At 39.5% G+C, this 20,692-nt stretch overlaps 1 protein-coding gene across 1 annotated transcript; it reads right to left on the bottom strand.

Moving 5' to 3' along the window:
- Positions 1–397: 397 nt before the first annotated feature.
- Positions 398–16,467, bottom strand: LOC110675715 (vitamin K-dependent gamma-carboxylase). The gene is made up of 3 exons (XM_021841422.1): positions 15,511–16,467; positions 2,445–2,630; positions 398–1,733 (listed from the first exon to the last, which is right to left on the bottom strand). The coding sequence occupies exons 1-3, from the start codon at positions 16,023–16,025 to the stop codon at positions 419–421; spliced, it is 2,016 nt and encodes a 671-aa protein (XP_021697114.1). The 5' UTR covers positions 16,026–16,467; the 3' UTR covers positions 398–418.
- Between the last annotated feature and the right edge of the window lie 4,225 nt (positions 16,468–20,692).

The following is a 20,692-nucleotide window of genomic DNA, read 5'->3' as shown; positions in this document are numbered from 1 at the left end:
CCTCACAAGTGTGAAAGTGTGAATAAAAGTGACACGGGAGACCGTGTTATTTTCCCTATCTTTTGTCAAATCTCGAATTTTAGTAAACCGATTAAGCTGAATTTTTATTGGGTTGTGCACTACATATATAGAATCATATTGATACATTTTTCACGTCGATATATGGAGTAGTTCTTGGGATTTGCTTCTTCAAATGGATAGGGTGATTATGATGACGTCCCGTGCCGCCAACCACCAACTCAGCCGTTAGACATAGACCTAGACATTTTATCTATACAAAATGGTCAGATATGTGGAAATGGTCAAATAATAGGCAATTGATTATAGAACAATTTTTGAAAGGCAAAGAACCAAGTCGAAGGTATAATATGGAATTCTTTCATAATATTGGAATCCATTTGATTGCACTTATTTTATTTCACTCAGTTGTCCACGTGGTTTCACTGGGCGAAATTCTCACCCTCCTGGGCATCGGAACGCCGTAGATTTCGTAGAGCAAAGAATTGCCCACATGTTGCAAGAATCGGACGTAGTTGTCAAACCGATTGTTGAACTCCTTCCACAGTGGTAAAATGGGCTTTGATTGTCTCCGTTCGGCTAGTTCGTCATCGGTGGGACCAGCTTTCATCGATTTGTTCACGTATGTGTAGAGCATGGACGACGGTGAAGCACTTGTCGTTGTTACATGGTGGAACATTGGTGGGATATTCGAAAGACTTTGCCCTTTGCTTAGATGATTAGTCCTAGTGTCGTTGGCGTGACGATATTCTACGCTGCCTTCAAGTATTGTCAATGTAACATTGTCCATATCGGGAACTATATAGTTATCCAACGTCAATCTGGGGAAGTCAGCAACAAACAAAACGTCAGAAGTGTTGCTCCAAGAGTGTACTTCTTGAGTCGTCTTGTCGATCATAGATCGCATCTCGGTGAATTCGTTAAGCAAGGGTAGTAACCAATCAACCGGTTTAAATGGAGACCATCTAGCAGCCAGTATGTCCACTTCAGGGTTGAATATGCGTTGTAGAAATCGTCCATTCATGCTGCACCATATGTCGAAGTAAATTGAGAAATTTGTGATTGGCCTACGATCCTCTTGATACTCTGCACGAATGTTACGATCAATACAGTGAGCGAATTGATAAGCCATATCTGCATGCTTGGTCCATCTATCATTATCCACGAAGGCATACGGTAGAAGGTAGAGGGAATGATTTTGATGATTGTCCACCACCTTAATAGATGTGGGAACGGTATCCCACGCGTGTACCATCATATCCCAGGAGTATCCATACAAACCATTCGTCCAGTTGTTGTAGCCTTTGGTGATGATGTGTGAATACGGTAGGAACAACTGTAATCCACAGTAGGAGAGCATGACCGTCATGGCCAATCTTCTACGACATGACAAGGCAGAGACCGTTTGTTGCTTGACATGGTTAGGGACTTTCTTTGGTACAGGTGCATCGCTATCACGACTCTTGATTGATAACTTCTTCCACACTAACCGAGGCCAACTGACACTGTAGTACAGTGGAAGTTGCGTTAAGCATACCCATGGGAACATACCGATATGAAAAAGTCGTGAGTTCATCAGGTGAAACGCACATGCAAAAAGCGTGGCTATTTTGCGAGTCGGGGCATACACTAGGAAAAATACAACCGATGTGTCGAATATGCAGCCGAACCAATGAATTATCAGCAGATCTGTGAGTTCCGGGCCCATCAGTAATCTAGAAAATAAAAAATCAGCTTAAGAATACACACTGTGTAGTTGATAACACTGCGGAACACGATTTTGTCTCAAGCACCAAAATACCGCTATTTACTTAATTAAGGGTTGCTGAATCCATTACCATTTACAGAAATATCATAGCACGTCTAGTTTTTGAGATACTGGCTGTTAAAAATGCTAAATTTGACTATTTCAGTCAACTTGCATGCAAGTTTTCCAGCTTGTATGGCAATTTATTTGCTTAATTAGCCTCAGAACTCAAACGTCATGTGTTTAACAATACCTATCAACAAAGTTCATAATTATTCCGATGCTCAAAAGTTAATTTTTGTTGGTTAAGAAAAGTGTTGCATTTTGCCATATAAGAGAAACGAAGAAAAAGGTTGAACAAATCGATTTAAGCTCAATTTAATCGTGTAATTTCAATCAAATAATATCTGAAATGAAAGTTTAAGTCCTATTTTGCATGCTTCGTAGATTAGTTCATAATATTTTTTGATAAATCATTGTTTAAATTTTATGTAAACATGAATGAAACCAGTGTTTTATACAACTTTGGCGACCTGTAGCTAAAAATTGTGACGTGCTGGAACATTTCTGAGAACGGCATCAGATTCAGCAACCCCAAATCTACTAGAGAAACATAATTTGATTCTTGAGACACGCAAAAATGTCATTTTTGTTACGCTGTGTAATCGATTTGTCTTACCTAAACGGAAGGAAAACCCAATGGTAGCTTAGGTTGGTCATTGCATATCCAGAGAGCCATTCAGGGCACATTTTTTTCAATCCGGCCAGAAAATACAGTATGAAGAATTGGTATTTAAGAATGAAATAGTTCCAGAATGGTACCGTTTTCGATTGCGGATCGTTGTTCCGACAGGCATCCAGAGAGCTGGAATGAACGAGGTAGTATGATTAGGATCACAGAGAACAAACATTCAGGCTTGTACGAATTTTCTTGAAAATCGTACGAATTATTTTGAAATTCTGTGTAAGGAATGAGAATATAAATAATGAACATATACCTACAGGTCCATAATTAAAAATAGTGCAAAAGTCTTTAGATAGCCCTAGAAGCCACTGTGAAAATATGAATAGAATCCATCAAGTCTAAGCAGGGAAGTCTCAGTGGGTTTGAAGTTTGTATGAGGAAAACGAGAAAATTTATGTTTTTATTGCTTTTTCAACCAAAGATGGCTTAGTAGTCAATTTTTCTTTAGTGACTTGAAGATTCTCCCGCAATTGACAAAAATTTTGAAAATAATTTTTCTCTAAGGCATAGCTTTCCAAACTCGGTTTTCGCGGCGCATTTCATAACGTGAGATTCAGCATTTAAGTGTCTATTTGTATAACTTGTTTAGTTTTTAAACAAAAGACTTCCGGTTTATGGCAGCCTCTTCTTCATTGATTGGAGAATCTTCAAACCATAAACGATAGAAATTCATCGCCACTTATGTCAACAAGCCGAAAAATATTGCCAGTCAATTTACGGATCTACTTTATTTAATACTCCTGACAGCCTAGTTGTAAGAATACCGTAAAATTGTCTGAGATGCTTTAGCTAAAAAATCGGATTGATCATCATTTTTACAAAAAAAAATAATTAAAAAACATCTGTCAAGCATCACATCGAATAATAGAATTTCATCGAAGCGATCATTAAATTGAGGATTATACCGATTATATCTCAACACCATCCAAAGATGATGTAAGTCAAGATATCTAGTAGGACGGTAGTTCACTCTGTCGTATTTCTCATTCAGCCATTTTGGAATAGGAATTGACAGCTGGCGAGTTTGTTTTGGTTATAAAATAATACCATCATCACTATCTTGATACAACGTTCCTAAAAAATATTCGCTTATCAGGCACATAGGTTCACTAGTTTTGGTATCAATTTAACTGTTTTCTTTCTAGTTTATGTATTTCGAGTGTAGGGCGTTGCAAAGCACTCATACGGTACACATTTCTGGCATTCCTATGCCAAGTTTTTTAGTAAAATGTTTCTAACACCGGAATAAATGTATTTTTACATAAATAAAAGACGGTCAAGTCGCGATAAAAAGGCCCATGGACGCTGGAGAAAATTTTCTATTCATCGTATAAGTTGCAGTCAATAATCCTTAACAACCCTTTAGAAACGGTAGAGTAAAAACCCAGCCTCCTGACACCGCCAATACTATCCCATTGGAAAATAACGAGCAAACATCTCTGGTTCCCACAGGAAGTGGTTCCCACTGACAACTCAATGTTTGTAAACAAATAGTCGTTTAAGGACTAACAACCGAGGAAGGCGAAATCTTATTAGCCGGAAAATTTCTTTTCTCACAATAACAGTTGTATTAGCACAAACAAACGGTTGCAAACTATGCATTTGCAGTACAGCAAGGTAATTAGAGTTGCTATGGTTAGCGCGGAACACATTTAAATATCGAAGAAAAATTTCCCTAATATGATTACGCCAATGTACGTTGTTGTTCTTGAATTAGATGCTGACCTCGAAAACATGGCATACCACCGGGCTGTGAAAACCAGAGTAAACAAATCCTCAGCCCTGTTTTGTCAAACATTTTGTTTTTTTTTTTTTTCAAAAAGTGGTTAGTTTTCGTAATAATCTTGTTTGATGTTCTTAATAACTTTGGGAGTAGAACTGCTTCCCGAAGAAAATATATGCAAAACTTATCAGATTTAAGAGATACACACATCACGTGCGGGCCGCACTTTGATGACCACGGGCTTAGATTGATGAACCTCTCTTCAAAGAATCTTGATCTAGGGGATCAGATGAGATTGTAATGTCTGATCAGAATCTGAGAGAGAGGAGACAGCTCACTGACAGTTGGCATGTTTTCTTGCCTACTTTTGTTAGCCGGTACAACGGTGCGCCCCTCTATCACACACCTTGTGCTGCAAGATCGCGCACTACTATATGGTTATCATACCTTGTCCATTCAACACACTTTGATCCTTTTTCAATATAGTAAATAAACGATTCGCAACGACGCCGCGTGCTTTTACAATCGTCTCCGATAATCCCGTATTTTCCCGGTGTTTGTTCCTCCGAACGGCGTGATTCCACTTCGTAACCTGCCTCTGGTCTCACAGGTTATGGGCCCAGGTGGAAGTTCCGAGGAAAAAGTGTTTTTTCGGTCGATTTTTCCGGTGCAAAGTTGGTCGCGATTTGGCTCGTTTTCGGCGGGTGCTTCCGCGGTGCATTAGTGTGCGTGTGCTTTGCCGGACCGAAAAACTGTTTCGTTCGTGTGTGTCGGGATGGAAGCGCTGAGCAAATTCTCCAAACTGAACAACCAAAACTGGCAGTCATGGAAGTTCAGAATGGAGATGCTCTTGATTCGCGAAGAGCTTTGGTATGTGGTGGAAGAACCAAAGCCGGAGCCCGTGACGCCTAAGTGGTCAACGGATGACAAAAAGGCGAGGGCTACCATGGGGCTATGTGTTGAAGACAGTCAATATAGCCTCGTGAAGGGTGCGACTAACGCGAAAGATTTTTGGAAAGCGCTTCGTGATTATCATGAGAAGGTGACGGTCACTTCTCGAGTGAGTCTTCTACGGAAGTTGTGTAACCTAAACCTAGTGGAAGGTGAGGACATGGAGGCTCATTTGTTCGAGGTTGAGGAGTTGTTTAGTCGGCTGGAAAATGCCGATTTGAAGCTGGAGCAGCCGATGAAAATTGCGATGATGCTTCGCAGTTTGCCCGAGTCATACGGTGGGCTCGTGACAGCGTTAGAGAGTCGCTCTGACCAAGATTTGACAACCGAGCTCGTCAAATCAAAACTCCTCGACGAACACGAAAGGCGCAGGGAGCGAGGTGGTGGTCCCTCGCATGAGCGCGTAATGAAAAGTGACGTGAAGAACTCGAATAGTGTCGCGGAAAAAGTGTGCTTCTTCTGTAAGAAGAAAGGCCACTTGCGTCGCAACTGTCGGTTGCTGCAGGCAAAGAAAGAGCCAAAGGAAAACGAGAAGAGCCCCCACAAGGCGAAGCAAGTCAGTGCGGAGTGTACGAGTGCAATGTTGTTTATGGCCGGTGATAATCATAGTTGTGATTGGGTCATTGATAGTGGTGCGACTGCACACATGAGCAACGAGCGAAAATGGTTTTGTTCGCTCGACGAAACCGTTACTCCGGATGTGTCGCTGGCTAATGGCACCACAGTGAAGGCTGCGGGACGCGGAAAAGTGATTGTGTTTGGGGTTGATGGCTCTGGTGGCACAGTGGAAATTACTCTTGGTGAGGTACTGTATGTACCGTCGCTGAGCAGCAGCTTGGTGTCTGTGCCAAAGCTCACCGCAAGAGGATTGAAAGTGGTGTTTGCGGAGAACAGTTGTGACATTTGTGACGATTCCGAAAAGGTGGTTGCCAGGGGTGATCTTCGCGGATGTGTGTATCATCTGAAAGTGTCCGAAGTAGTGAGGAGTGCGAACAGTGCTCGGCACAATGAATTGTGTCAGCACCAATGGCACCGAAGATTTGGGCACCGAGACCCCACGATAGTGCAGAAAATGTGTAATCTTGCTGATGGTGTGAAGGTGAAGGACTGTGGAATCCGCCTCATGTGTGAGGTATGTCTTGAGGGTAAGTTGCCTCGAACGGCCATTCCAAAAACGGCCGAAAGGAAGTCAACACAGGTCCTAGATCTGGTGCACACCGATCTGTGTGGCCCGATGCGCACCACCACACCGGGAGGAAAGCGTTTCCTCATGACGGTAATCGACGATTACAGCCGGTATACCGTCGTGTACTTGCTTAGCAAGAAATCTGAGGCAGCCGATCGACTCATGGAATACGTCAGGTATGTAGAAAACTTGTTTGGCAGAAAGCCGCGTATAGTAAGATCAGATGGTGGTGGCGAGTATGCCAATGCGAGACTGCAGAAGTTTTTCGCTGCTGAGGGAATAAAGGTGCAATATACCACGGCATACACACCTCAGCAGAACGGCGTCGCCGAGCGGCGCAACCGTTATCTGCAGGAAATGGCCACAGCGATGCTTCTGGATGCGAAGCTGGACCATAGGTTCTGGGGTGAGGCAGTCCTTACCGCTGCTTACCTGCAGAACAGGCTGCCATCGAAATCGGTTGATGTTACTCCATACGAAAAGTGGCATGGTAGGAAGCCGAAATTGAACCACTTACGGGTTTACGGCTGCGAAGCGTGGGTTCATATCCCAGCGGTGAAACGCGGAAAGTTCGACGGTAAAGCTCAGAAGCTGGTGTTCATCGGCTATTCGGACCAACACAAGGCCTATCGATTCGTCGATCTGGCAACGTGGAAGGTCACCATAAGCCGTGATGCACGGTTTCTCGAAATGAACGAAGCGAAAGATCCATCTGGCGAAAAGGGAATCTTGAATGAAGAGGATGGTATTCCATTCACACCGGCACGGCAACTGGAGGGAAGAGAGCAACCGATTGCTGACCCTGTACCAGGTGAAGAGTGCGAAGAGTCTAACGACGAAGAATTCGATGAGTGCGAAGAGTACGTGGAGGAAGAGCCAGAATTGGCAGAAGATCCCTTGGCAATCAAAAATGAACCGATAAGTGACACTGACTATCCGATGAGTGACAATGACGATTTGATGAGTGACGAAGATAATCCAGTGAGTGAGATACGTGGAAAGCGAAAGAATCGCGGTAAAATGCCCAACCGGTATTCCGATTTTGTTGTGGGTGCAGCCACGCAAATGGTGAAAGAGCCGGTGACCTACAATGAAGCAGTAAACTGTGCGGAACGTGACTCCTGGAAGCAGGCGATGGATGACGAAATCCGGTCGCATGAGCGTAATGGTACCTGGGAACTTGCGGATCTGCCAGCAGGACGAAAGGTTGTGGGAAGTCGCTGGGTGTTTAAGGTCAAGCAAAATGAAGCAGGACAAGTGACGCGTTTCAAGGCTCGTGTGGTGGCTCAAGGTCACGTTCAGAAGTTCGGCGTCGACTATGACGAGATCTTCGCTCCCGTTACTCGTTATTCGACATTGAGGACACTGCTGGTGATAGCTGGAAGGGATGAGCTGGTTTTGAAACACCTGGATATCAAGACCGCTTATCTTTATGGCGAGATTAAAGAGGAGGTCTACATGCGGCAGCCACCCGGCTACGCAGTACGCGGCCAAGAGACGAAGGTATGCCGATTGCGACGAAGCATTTATGGACTTAAGCAGTCCGCCCGTTGCTGGAACAAAAAGTTATCCAGTGTACTGAAGGCAATGGGATTCACTGCGAGTCCCACCGATCCCTGCTTGTACATCGCTACCCGGAATGGACGAACAGTGTATCTCCTTGTATACGTTGATGATTTGCTAGTTGGATGCGCAGTTGAGGAGGAGATTACACAGGTGTACGAAGAGCTGAAGAACCACTTCGAGGTGAACTGGCTGGGTGATCCGAAATTCTTTTTGGGATTGGAGATTCGTAGAGATGCAGATGGAGTGTTTTGCTTGGGTGTACAGCAGTACATTCGCAAGTTGATCCAGAGTCTCGGACTTGAGAACGCGAAGATTGCACGAACTCCAATGGACACGGGCCATCTGAAGCTGGAGGAGAAAGGCGAAGCATTCTCGGACAACACGAAGTACCGTAGCGTTGTGGGAGCTCTAATGTACATAGCAACTTGTGCTCGACCCGATATCGCAACGAGTGCTTCCATATTGGGAAGGAGCTTCGAGGCTCCGAAGGAGAGTGACTGGATAGCAGCAAAAAGGGTCGTCCGGTACCTAAAAGGTACAGCTGATTGGCGACTGAGGCTAGGAGGAGACACAGCTTCCATGCTGGAGGCATTCTCAGATGCGGACTGGGCCGGTGACCCCAGGACGAGAAAATCCATGACCGGATATGTATTGTTTTTCGGTGGTGGAGCTGTGACTTGGACGAGCCGACGACAGGATTGCGTTAGCCTCTCATCGATGGAGGCGGAATACGTCGCCCTTGGCGAGGCGTGCCAAGAGGTGATGTGGACAAGGCGACTACTTCAAGACTTGGGTGAGAAACAAACGGACCCTACCCTGATCAATGAAGACAACCAAGGGTGTCTAAGTTTCGTGCACTCGGAGAGAACGACTAGAAGGTCGAAACACATAGAAACCAAACAGTGCTTCATCCGTGACTTAGTCGACCGTGGTGTTGTGAACCTGAAGTACTGTCCCACTGACGAGATGAAGGCGGACATTCTCACGAAGCCGCTTGGAGCGGTGAAGCATAAGCGTTTTGCTGAACAACTCGGACTGGCGGCTGATCAAGGGCCTTACGTTGAGGAGGAGTGTTAGCCGGTACAACGGTGCGCCCCTCTATCACACACCTTGTGCTGCAAGATCGCGCACTACTATATGGTTATCATACCTTGTCCATTCAACACACTTTGATCCTTTTTCAATATAGTAAATAAACGATTCGCAACGACGCCGCGTGCTTTTACAATCGTCTCCGATAATCCCGTATTTTCCCGGTGTTTGTTCCTCCGAACGGCGTGATTCCACTTCGTAACCTGCCTCTGGTCTCACAACTTTGACTTCTTTCTTAATTCTTGGGTTGTGCACAACTGAGACGAGACTCGCGGAATCGGCCTTCTTTTTGTACGATTGCTGAGTTTCTTTCTTATTCCACTCAGTGTGTACATCAATCTTGCGCAAGCCGTTCAAGCTTTCACGTGACCATCTCAGCAAAAAAACAATTGCGTTTGCATCACGCCGAAGCATAAACGGAATTTTGAGTGAAATTTCATGCTAGGAAACGTAGCAGACATTATTAATAACTAGTCTTATGTTTAGATTTATCAGCATCTTTGGAAAAACTGCTCCACTGACTGAGCTTTTTAATAGTAGTTTATTTTGAATACAAAACTTTTCACATTTTCAGCCATAAAAACGATGGGTTGCATTTGACGTTTCGTGACAGCGGAATCTGGGCTGCATATGACGTTGATATTTTTCCTCTTCGCGAGTCTCTCTCAGGTGCACAATAGTCGGATGAACTTATTTTGATCAAAAACATATTCACTTTTTGTTGTTCACTATGAAAAAGGGTATGATTATAAAAAATCAATCGCAGCTTGCCAACACACTACTACATACAAAATGGGAAATCATCGAAAAACACCTAGAAATTTTAATTACGTTTGCTTCAATTTTGACTGGTTTTCACGCTCTATTCTTCGATTGTGCGGATTTCCAGTGACAGTTGGTGACAGGTTCCCTTGACTTTTGGGAGCTCACAATCGAAGCCAGCTCTCTCCTCTCTTTCAGGTCAGAATGGACCAAGTGCACTTAGTGCATAAAAAATCGTTCTATTAGTTAAGGCATAAAGATTTCCAGCAGTATTCAGTTTTCAAGACAAATATTGTAAAATCGGTAAACATTAAAATATTGCCTTAACGTTCAACGCTCCGTCATCGTAATCATCGTCATCATCAAAACTTCAAAAGCAGTTTTTCTGTTCAAAACTGAAAATTATTCAATGAAAATGTGTTCACTGTGTTTCGGTTGGAGAATAGAATGCAGTCAACTTTCGTTCGTTGAACTAAACCCGTGGCCCACCTAGTGGAACACTCAGAAACACGGATGACTAAAGTTTAGTAATTTATGACTATTTTCTATCTGCCTCTCTTTCATTTTGAAGGGAAATTTATTCCTGTTTGTCAATTCGCCTGGGTTGAAGCATCGCTAAGCTTCAACTCAGGCGAAATTACATTTAGCGTAGAAATTCACAGCAGAATGAAAGAGAGGCAGATATCAAATAGTCATTAATGCATAAACTTTAGTAATTCTGTGACTATTTCTATTTCTGAATGAAGACTTTCACTAATCGGGCTAAGTTTTAAGCTGTCAAATAATCGATTACAATAGAAATTCAGGGCTACCAACATTACCAAATTGCGGTTTATGTCAGAAAGTGACGTTTGCCTTCGTTTTAGATGGGCTATAGCCCACTTAACGGGAGCCCAATTAAAACGAAGTGCAATTAAACGTAGTGCAATGAACGAAATTCGACTGTACAGTGAACACACTTTCCTGTAAATTTTATTGATTCTGAATGAAAAAACTGCTTTTGAAAATTGTGAAATCAATGACGGATCCTGCCCCCCCAAAGTCCCTGTGTCAAACATATCGAAATTTCAACAGTAGTACGAGCTCACTGTTGTTAAAAACACTCAAATCAAGCTAAACTTCAGTGTAATTTTGAAGCTAATTCTAAAGCTTTTTGGAATCTGACGTTTCTCAGACTTATAAAACCATCGAAATTTCAATGCTAGTCAGGCAAGATGAACACGAGGAAATCGTTGATGTTCTTCAAATTCCTTTTTTTTTTCTCTCTTGGTGTAAACCCAAGCTACCAGAAGTAGAGATAAAAAGACATGTTTTGGCTTAAGCAGCTAATTTTTTTAGCAGGTAATCGAACTTCAGTTCACAAAAAGTTAATTGATGTTGCTCCAATAGAATGATGATAATCATAAAGTAAGAAAAAAGTTCGTCATGAACTTGTTCTGAGCTCTCTAGTTGTTGATAGGCGCATCACTTAATTTTTTAGAAAATCAAGTTCTTCAAGTGTCCTTTATATTCTCTTATTCGGCGATATAGTTTCTACCATAAGTGAAGTTTTGAGTTCACTGCTTAAGTAAAATCCGAATATTTGGTTGCTTGAAAAATACCCAGTTTTGAGATTATCTGAACTGAAAAAATGCTATTCAGGGCTACTTTCAAACTATGAAAACTTTAAGTTTTAGGTTTTAAAAGACTTCAAAAACCCTTGGTCAAATTAAGTATATCTTTTAGAATCATGAAAACCTCAAAACTTATAGAAAATGCAGAACTATCCCTGAACTAAGATATTTAAACCATTATTCTTGTATTCTTGTATTCCTGATCACTATTCAACGCCTTATTATGAAAGAACGTGAAAGAATCTTGGCATGCTACCAAACAACATCTATCTCATATCGTAATTCGAAGAAGGATTATGATAAATAAAATCATAATATGCGGGCCACATCCCTTTCAGATTCTAAATCAGTTCGCGGGCCGCACAAAACCTTGCCCAGTTTGGTGACCACTGTATTGGAATGTCATTATACCAACAAAGCGTCATCTAGATCTTATACTCAATTTCTTTTAATTAATACACCCGATTCTGTTTTTGCACGGGGGATGCGTACCGTGAAAAAAAAGTTTTCAGTTCAAATTTCAAAAACCGTGCAAAAAAAGTAACACCATTTCTCGACGATTCATGCAAAAATAAGGTTTTGGCGGAAAAATATGTATGGAAACTTTTTTTGCACGGCCGTGTAAAATAAATCCGTGCAAAAACAGAATCGGGTGTAAATTTGATTTTTCTAATAATGTTTTCTCTGACTTAACGTACCATTTCTTTTGGTATAGGATTTAATCTACATTTTTATGTGTCGATTTTCATTTTCATTTCGATCAAATGTGGGAAATTGTAACATTTACGGAACTTTCTGAACCTGATTTTGTATTACTAAATGACCGACATTACCTAAAATCTGATACATTTCTGATGGATTCTCTATAATATTTTATCAACTTTTATAATGCAATCATAATATGCTTGATTCGACAAAATATTTAAATTGAGTAGGGGAGATCCTCCATTACCGGACCCTTAAGCCACTTAAATAATAATTTAAAAATATTGGTTTTATTAATATTATTTTTATAGCGTACTAAATAATTTGTGAATGTAAATATAAATTTTGACATTACTTTTAAATATACATTACATAAAAAGTGGCTGCAAATACCGGGCACAATCTGGAAATAGCTCGATTTCTGTAGATTTGTATGTACATCATCGAATGCACGGCTACGAAGCCGACGGGTACCGGTAATTAGGACTAAATACTGCAAACTATTGAATTACCAGAAATATAACTTTAGTATGAAAAAATATTATGCTAAGCGATTCGTTCGGCAGATCTTACCGCGTAAAGGTATGTTACCTGCGTTACGGACCAATTGGTTTATTTAGGAACAAACGAAATTTGTAATATTTTCGATATTTAAAAGGTACGTTTCAATTTTTTTTTTTTTTGTAAAAGTATCGCATCGAAAACCATATAAAACAATCAAAGAGTTTATGAATGGTTCATTGATATGGTATGATCAAAGTTTAAATTTGACTCAAAATTTTTAACATAAGTATTTTACATAAATTTTATGATCTATTGCTTAAAATTGTGGTGTATTGAGCGGCATTGGATTTAGCAACCCCCAATTAATTGGTGACATCTAATTCGATCTTTGGGACACGCAAAAATTGTACCGTAATCCGGGGTAACATTGATCATTTTTTTTCGTTTTTCTTAAATGTTTCTTTCCACAATACAAATGTTACAAGTTTTATATTTAAAAAATAAAGTACTGGCACCGCTCCTAACTATATACTTTATTTTGTTTTCCGAAATATTTAAACGGGTTTAAATAAATGTTTTAAGTGATGTTTTGATTCAGCCGATATGGGGTAACATCACCCAAGTAAACAACGTTCGGTAATATTGGAAATGTCGTTACTTACTAAAATCATGGCCCCTGAAGCCGAATATGAAGACCAAACTCTAACAAATCATTTACTTTTCGAGTTATTTCAAAATTAAAAACACATTATACCGCGGAATACGCCTAAAAGTAGGCAATTTCCTAAGAAAATTCTACTTTCATAATAGTAATTAGTTAATGTTGACTAATTGAATAAACTTATAAAAGATTTGACAACGAAATCGTTTTCGGCGATGCCATATTTAGTAACAACCACATTTTTCTTGATCACATCGTCTGCAGAACTCATGTGCGACATGAATTTTCGGTAGTGTTAGTGAAAATGATAGAAATCATTGTTTCAAAAAGTTGACAAATTTACGCATGAACTAAACGCAATTTTGGCAAAAACCTCAATTTTCATTAGCTTATGAATATAAGAAAGAGAGGCACCATTCATGATTCGAAAATGTTTCATCAATAAATCTTTATTTGAACTTTTAACGAGATGAGTCATTCCGATCAATGTTACCCCGCTGATCAATGATACCCCGGATTACGGTACCGTCAAACGGGGTAACATGCATCAGGGGTAAAACTTGCAACACACCGACATGTAACTGAACTGACGTTTTCTAAAGCGTTTAATAAAATTATTCTAATTTGGTATACCGGTTAATGACATAAGGTACAAAAATAGAGGTTTTGGTGAGGATTTGCGTATCATTTAAATTTTGTTTGGTTTGCTGGAGGAGAAAATCATATCACACATTTGATCATATAAAAATAAGAATGAAAATCGTTCATAGTACCACACAAACGGGATATAAATGTTATTCTATGTATTTGCTACCCGTTACTGTATTTAATTGTGTACAAAAGGACAATGAACAAGTTTTGCTAATTTCACGTTTAAACATTGAAAATAATAAAAATCATTTTTGACTATCCTTGTAGTGTAACTTGCAACAGCAATTTCAATTTCAATGGCAAGATGTTTTCTGCCGCTTGTCATCAAAAGCACATGAAAAAGCAAGATTGACCATTTATTTATAGAATTACATTAACATTTTTGTACCTTAACCAACTTATTACACGTTTGGTATATACCCCGAACGCCAGTTTCCCGAATGACCCTTTTCCCCGAATGCCATTTCCCCGAATGACCCAGTTCCCCGAAAAGTGGTACTGTTCGAATAGGAGCTCTAATCTTTTTAAGTAGCAAGATGGTGAACTAGAAAGAACGATAGGCAATCGAAAGAAGGAGGTATTTGGTCTTTCTTGACTATACATATGTTGCCAAAAATGCTGAGGACGGTAAAACTCCCAAGAACCGCCAATCAAATAAAGAAGGGTGCATATCAGATGACCAGTACGTTCACTTACCTGAATTGTAAAAAGTTATGACAATTATGATTGCCAAAAACTGTTCGGGGAAGTGGGTTATTCGGGGAAACGGGATATTCGGGGAACAGGCATTCGGGGAACTGGCGTTCGGGGAAAAGACATTCGGGGAACCGACATTCGGGGAAAAGTAGCACAGCCTTTTCAATGACCTACAGAGGCCATTTCAAAACACGCTATCAATATCTGATACGTTGCTTTGGTTAAAATATGAATAAAAATAATTTATGTGAAGCAAAACCTAAAACCCATTGTATTTGAATAAAAAGGTTGCACTAAAACTTTTGAATGGCTTTCCACTATTGACGGCTAGTGACTTGTGATTTGTTCGAGTTTCCACTTGGGGAACCAATAAAATACAAAATCAATTGATTAATTAATCGGATAGTGTCAATATTCATAATTCAATTAATAAAAATGATTTTTTTAAAAGTATGGTACCTAGTTTCTTTTTATTTTAAGCTTTTACTGTAGTTAATTATTTGAGGATAAAAAACACGGTATTGATTAAATTTTTGATAGTAAACTTTAGTCAGCATTGTGGGTTGCATGTTACCCCACATCAGGGGTAGCATGCAAAATCCATATTTGCAGCCTCTCCTGATCCCAGGAAACCAATTTATAATAAAATGAATATCACATGGTATTCTTTACGTGGCGATCAGGATACCAGATTGTCTTTGGTTCATCTGAGTCCCTAAAATTTGCATCCAAATAGATTTGAAGCTGAAAAGTGTTGCAAGTTACCCCGTTTGACGGTACTTTCGTTTCGCTGTGTTAATTGTCATATAAAAATATCCTTTAATGCACTTCTTATCCCAAACTTGTAACAAATTTAGTACATTTTGAGTGCTAAACTACATTCAACTTACAAGCATTTCTGGGCATCCGTGAACATAAATATCGTCCCCAGCAATCCGTACAGGTAGCTGTGATTGTTCCAAGCACTTTTGTCCAGCAGAAACACGTACCAATAGCTAATCACAAACATAAGTCCACTGAGTCGGAACCGATAGCCCAACATAACCCCCAACGCTCCTAACCACATCACCAGATAGACGATTCCCATCCGTGGATAGCTCATCGGTTCCATTCCGGTTATGAGCGGGAACTTGCATCCACTGGGATCGCCCCAGCGAAAGTCCAAATCTCCACCTCCACGTTCCTCGGGAATGTCTATCAGCATCATTAGGCCAAAAAGTATCCGCGCTACGCCGAGGGCTGCGGCATCCGTCGGGCGGTACATCAGAGTCATAAATCCATCAAATGATTGAAAACTCCTCAGGTCGTGACCACAGTATGCGTTTAGCAGATGAGGAAGATTGGCTCGAACTCCTTGCCATCGCGAACAAGACGCTTTCGTTGGCCCGTGCTTTTCTTCACCCATCTCGTCGGTTATTTATCGGCTTCTTGGTTGATTGGCAAAGGGGAAAATCAATTCAATTGTTGTCGTAGCTTTGAGATGCCATCGTTCCAAAAGGTATCCGTGAAAATGAGAGCTGCCCGTCAGCAGGCCACTTATGGCGTCAGATGAACGTTTGATTGCAAACCACGATAGGTAACAGGGAATTCACTTTCCTTGCCGAATGATCCAATTGCCTACATATCCGAAACGAGGCGCTTCATACACTTTAAACCAGTTGTTTGCGTAAGGTTTTCTGGCTTCGTAATGTTTGCTGTTAGTAGACGAGTGGAAATGTATTTTGGTATGAGAAAAGCCGTGAAATTAGAATTTATTTTGGAAGGATTGTTAACGCACTGAACAGTTGTGTTTCGGTCGGCATCCTTTTATATATGCTGTGGTGCTCCAAAGGATGCTGATTGCAATATTATCGAGATGAGAGACACGGCCCTCGCGCATGGCATCTACAGATCCTAAACATATGTAAGAGGGAGAGTCAGTATTAGTGTCTCAGCATGCAATAATGATGTGAAGGAACATAATTGATAAACTGTTACGATTGTCGTTATAGTTACTGGATTAATTTTTGTACTAAAGTGTAAAACTTTATATTGAAGTTGACATTAAATTGTTTCTTTTTGTTCAACTTGTGTCATAGTGCCTGACGTTGAAAGATAAAGTAAAATAACCAATCCCATTACTGTGGTATGGAAAAGTTTGAAGTATGTATGTCTGGAAAATACTTGGAATCACTCAGGGCAGCTAATCTTTTTGCATCGATTATCCATTTGATAAGGTGTATCGGGAAGATATTTTGGTTTGTTTAAAGAATTTGTTTTACCTTTTAAGAGGCATGGAGAAATGAATCACTCTCTACTGAGGGGTGGTACACAAATTATGTCACGCTAAATTTCAACTTTTTGACCCCCTTCCCTCCTTTGTCACACTTTTTGTATGAGTCCTCCGAAAATTTTGTAAAGCTTGTCACGCTTGGCTCGACCGAAATTTGTAAATCTTTGTATTTCATTCGACATCTAAGTGTTTGTTTAAAAAAACGTCATTTTGGCAATATATACCGAAAAATAATATTTTTTATTACGTTTACTCTTTTCCCATGAGAGTGACATAGGATGTCAAACAATGTTGATAAATAGATTTGGGACACATTTCAGGTTTTGATCTAACTCTGTATAAAAGTGCGCTACTATAACCGGTTCACAAATATTATTGAAACAAGAATTGTTAAGTTATGTAAAAACATATGGGACCTCTACCTTTAATAAGAAGCGGCTGAAGAAGTCTGATGAATATTTACGACTTTGATCTCAAATCTGAATAAAATGAGCCTCGTGCTATCTGTTTCCCCAATTTACTGTAAGAAACTTCATTATATTTGAATCGCCACTAAAATAAGTGAATCACTTTCAATTATGCACTATTATTGTTGAAAATTTGAAAATCAATCTTCTAAAAATATCCTCAGGTAATCTCTTGTAAATGTGTGCACAAAAATTTACAATTTTCAGTCTCGTTCACCCTATGTCACAATTTTTATGTGGTACTCCAATTGTGTCCCGTACTTAATGGGTGACCCATTTATAAACTCCACTTGATGTTCCATATACTGCAGAAAAGAAGTAAGTACAGCAAATATTTTATAGTCAACTCTCTATATCTCAATATTGAAAGATAAGACAACATGACAACAAGGACGTTCCTTAGCCGAGTGGTTAAAGTTCATGGCTACAAAGCAAAGCCATGCTGAAGGTGTCTGGGTTCGAATCCCGGTCGGTCCAGGATCTTTTCTTAATGGATTTTCTTGACTTCCATGGGCATAGAGTACCATCATACCTGTCACACGATATACGAATGCGAAAATGGCATCTTTGGAAAAGAAAGCTCTCAGTTAATAACTGTGGAAGTGCTCATAAGAACACTAAGCTGAGAAGCAGGCTCTGTCCCAGTGAGGACGTAAATGACAAGAAGTAGAAGAAAATATGGCCTGAGACGAGACTCGCATAAAGGAACAAAATCAACGTCATATGCAGCCAGATTCCGCTGTCATGATTGAAAAAGTGACAAGTAAATGTTTTTAAGAACCTAATTCAGTGGAGTAGTTTTTCCAAACATGTTGGTAAATCTAAACACAAGACTAGTAATTTCCAATATCTACTTCGTTAGCTGACATGGAATTTTATTCAAATTGCTATTTATGCTTCGGTGTGATGCAAACGCAACAATTTATTTCTGAGACGTTCATGTAAGGGTTTGAGCAGCTTGCTCATTTATTGATGTAAACACAGAGTTGTATAAGAAAAACTCAGCAATTATCGGAAGACCATCTTCGCGAGTCTCGTCTCAGGATATGGCGAGTTGACTATGGGTCACTGCACAAAAATCATCCTCTCTCTTTGACTCATACATAAAATTTGTAAACAACAAGGGAAGCAAGTCAACTTTTTTTCACCTGAGTCGACTCATCTCACCTCATTTAATACACAAATACACAGGATAGACACAAGTCTCTTGTTTGAGAGTTATAGATTAAATTAATTGCCAGGTTTGCCCATTTCTTTTAATTTAACTAAAAATCACAATCACAATAATAATTCACCATGATTAGGATACGTATCCAGGAAGAACTTTTGAGGTACTTCGTTAAAATCGTTCCCTAGAAATAATAGGTTTTTAAATTGGTCTCATTATTTAACGTGTAAAAGTGCATTATGTGCAGACAATTCAAGGTGTCCAAATTATTCTATGCCCAACTGTATCAGAACTAGCCCCGCATTCAGGATTCTTAACCATGGTAATGCTGTAAAATATGATAAATAATAAAGGCTCGAAGCACTCACTCTAGAAGTTGTCATTGGATAAAGACCACCAATTATATATAAAGAACGATGACAGTTTTCAAGAATAATAAATTCATCAATGCTTAACACTCCAATAACTGAGCAACGAAAATATGTAGGAGGATTTTTCCAAGTAATGATTATATTTTGAAAGAATAATAAATTCAACAGATCAGTATGGTTTCAACGTTGAGCAATAAATAAGCACATTTACTTTTGAACTTCTACAAAATTGGGTAAAATAAAACGTCTTGTCTTCCAAACCAAAGATATCTGAAGTTTAAGGACATTTACAAGAATAATTTTTCCTATACAGACACAAGTACATATACTGAACACTTTGTAAAGCGTAGGTAATGATTATCATGTAGATAAATTCGTTATTGACTTCTGATGAAAAGCATCATTGATCATCCATTGAGATCATCCATTGTTCAAAAAAAAATGGTTTGGTTTTATATCTGTTGAATCAAACGATTTTTCGATTAACCACTACTGAATAATCATTCGAGCAAATTTTCTAAAGTGATTCGACCAAACGTCCATTCGACCAAATGTCCCTTCGACCAAATGTACTTTCGACCAAATGACATTCGACCAAATGACATTCGACCAAACGTCATTCGACCAAATGTCTTTCGACCAAATGTCCTAAAGCCCAGTTTAGTGTATAGGTACATATGAGTATTTTTAGAGGAAGCTCTATTACCTTTACTTGAGTGGCATTTCGACATTGCAATTTCTCCAATAAATTGAGTGCAACGTAAGCTTGACTGACATCAGCGATTAAAGATCTACAAATAATTTGAGGATAGATAAAAAATAGGGTATCTAATAGCCATTTTGATAAACCCGCGACTATTCAGCAAGTTAAACTGTTTCTCGACACCCCAGAGTATAGAGTTTCTTAGAAAAATACTATATATTTACAAATGTAAAAATAATCAGCACATCCTCATAAGTTGACGTTTCTATTCTAAAAAAAATGAAATACATGTCAGATTTGTTGTCTATTATATATATCAGGCGTATTGCACTTGTCATGTTGATGAATCGCTCACATATTTTATTTTATATCCAAAAACAAATTTACCCCTTGAAGAATTTAGCAAGGCTCACCGATTAATTCCATTTGAAAGTACTCTAGAAAACACTTGAAGATCTAAGTTTTTCTTGAGATTCCTACAGCAATTCTCCTACAGATTTCACCAAAATTCCTTCAAATATTTTCAGAAGAACACTTATGATAATTCGTTCAGAATTCTTTGACCAGTTCTCCCATAGATTCCTCCAATAAGTTACCCAGTGATTTATCTTTCAGAATGCTTGATATAATTTTTCTCAGAAAACTTTTGAAAACCTGGTGTGAATGTTTTTACTTTTACTATTATAAGCATTGCTGCAAAAATGGTCCCAACATGTCTTTTTCAGGAATACATTAGCACTTTTGGAGTCCAGGAATTACTGTTCAAATTCATTCAGATACACCACAAAAAAAAACTACCGAAAAGTAAAAATGCTTTCTCAGATTTTTTCTTTCAAAAGAATTTTGGAATATCTGAAGTAGTGTTGGAAGTAAACTTTGGGTAAATCCGCGACAATTTTTCCCGAGGAATCTTTGTACATTTTGCATCGATTGAGTTGAAAAGGTTTCATGATTTAGAACCTGCACAGACAATTAACTCAAGGAGTCATGTACAAATTATGCCAACCTACAAGGGGGGAGAAGGTCAGGCATAGCGTGCCTGAGGCTTAGACATATTTTGTAGGTCTCCCCAACGAAAGCGCGCCCTGTGA

Source organism: Aedes aegypti, chromosome 2, assembly GCF_002204515.2.
Source record: "Aedes aegypti strain LVP_AGWG chromosome 2, AaegL5.0 Primary Assembly, whole genome shotgun sequence".
NCBI lineage: Eukaryota > Metazoa > Arthropoda > Insecta > Diptera > Culicidae > Aedes > Aedes aegypti.
This window is presented reverse-complemented; position numbering and strand designations above follow the sequence as displayed.

Coding starts and splice junctions, on each gene's coding strand:
- LOC110675715 (XM_021841422.1), bottom strand. CDS start 16,025: ATGGGTGAAGAAAAGCACGGGCCAACGAAAGCGTCTTGTTCGCGATGG. Junction 2,631..15,510: donor ACGGATGCCCAGAAATGCTT/GTAAGTTGAATG, acceptor CGTTCATTCCAG/CTCTCTGGATGCCTGTCGGA. Junction 1,734..2,444: donor TGGGTTTTCCTTCCGTTTAG/GTAAGACAAATC, acceptor TTTATTTTCTAG/ATTACTGATGGGCCCGGAAC.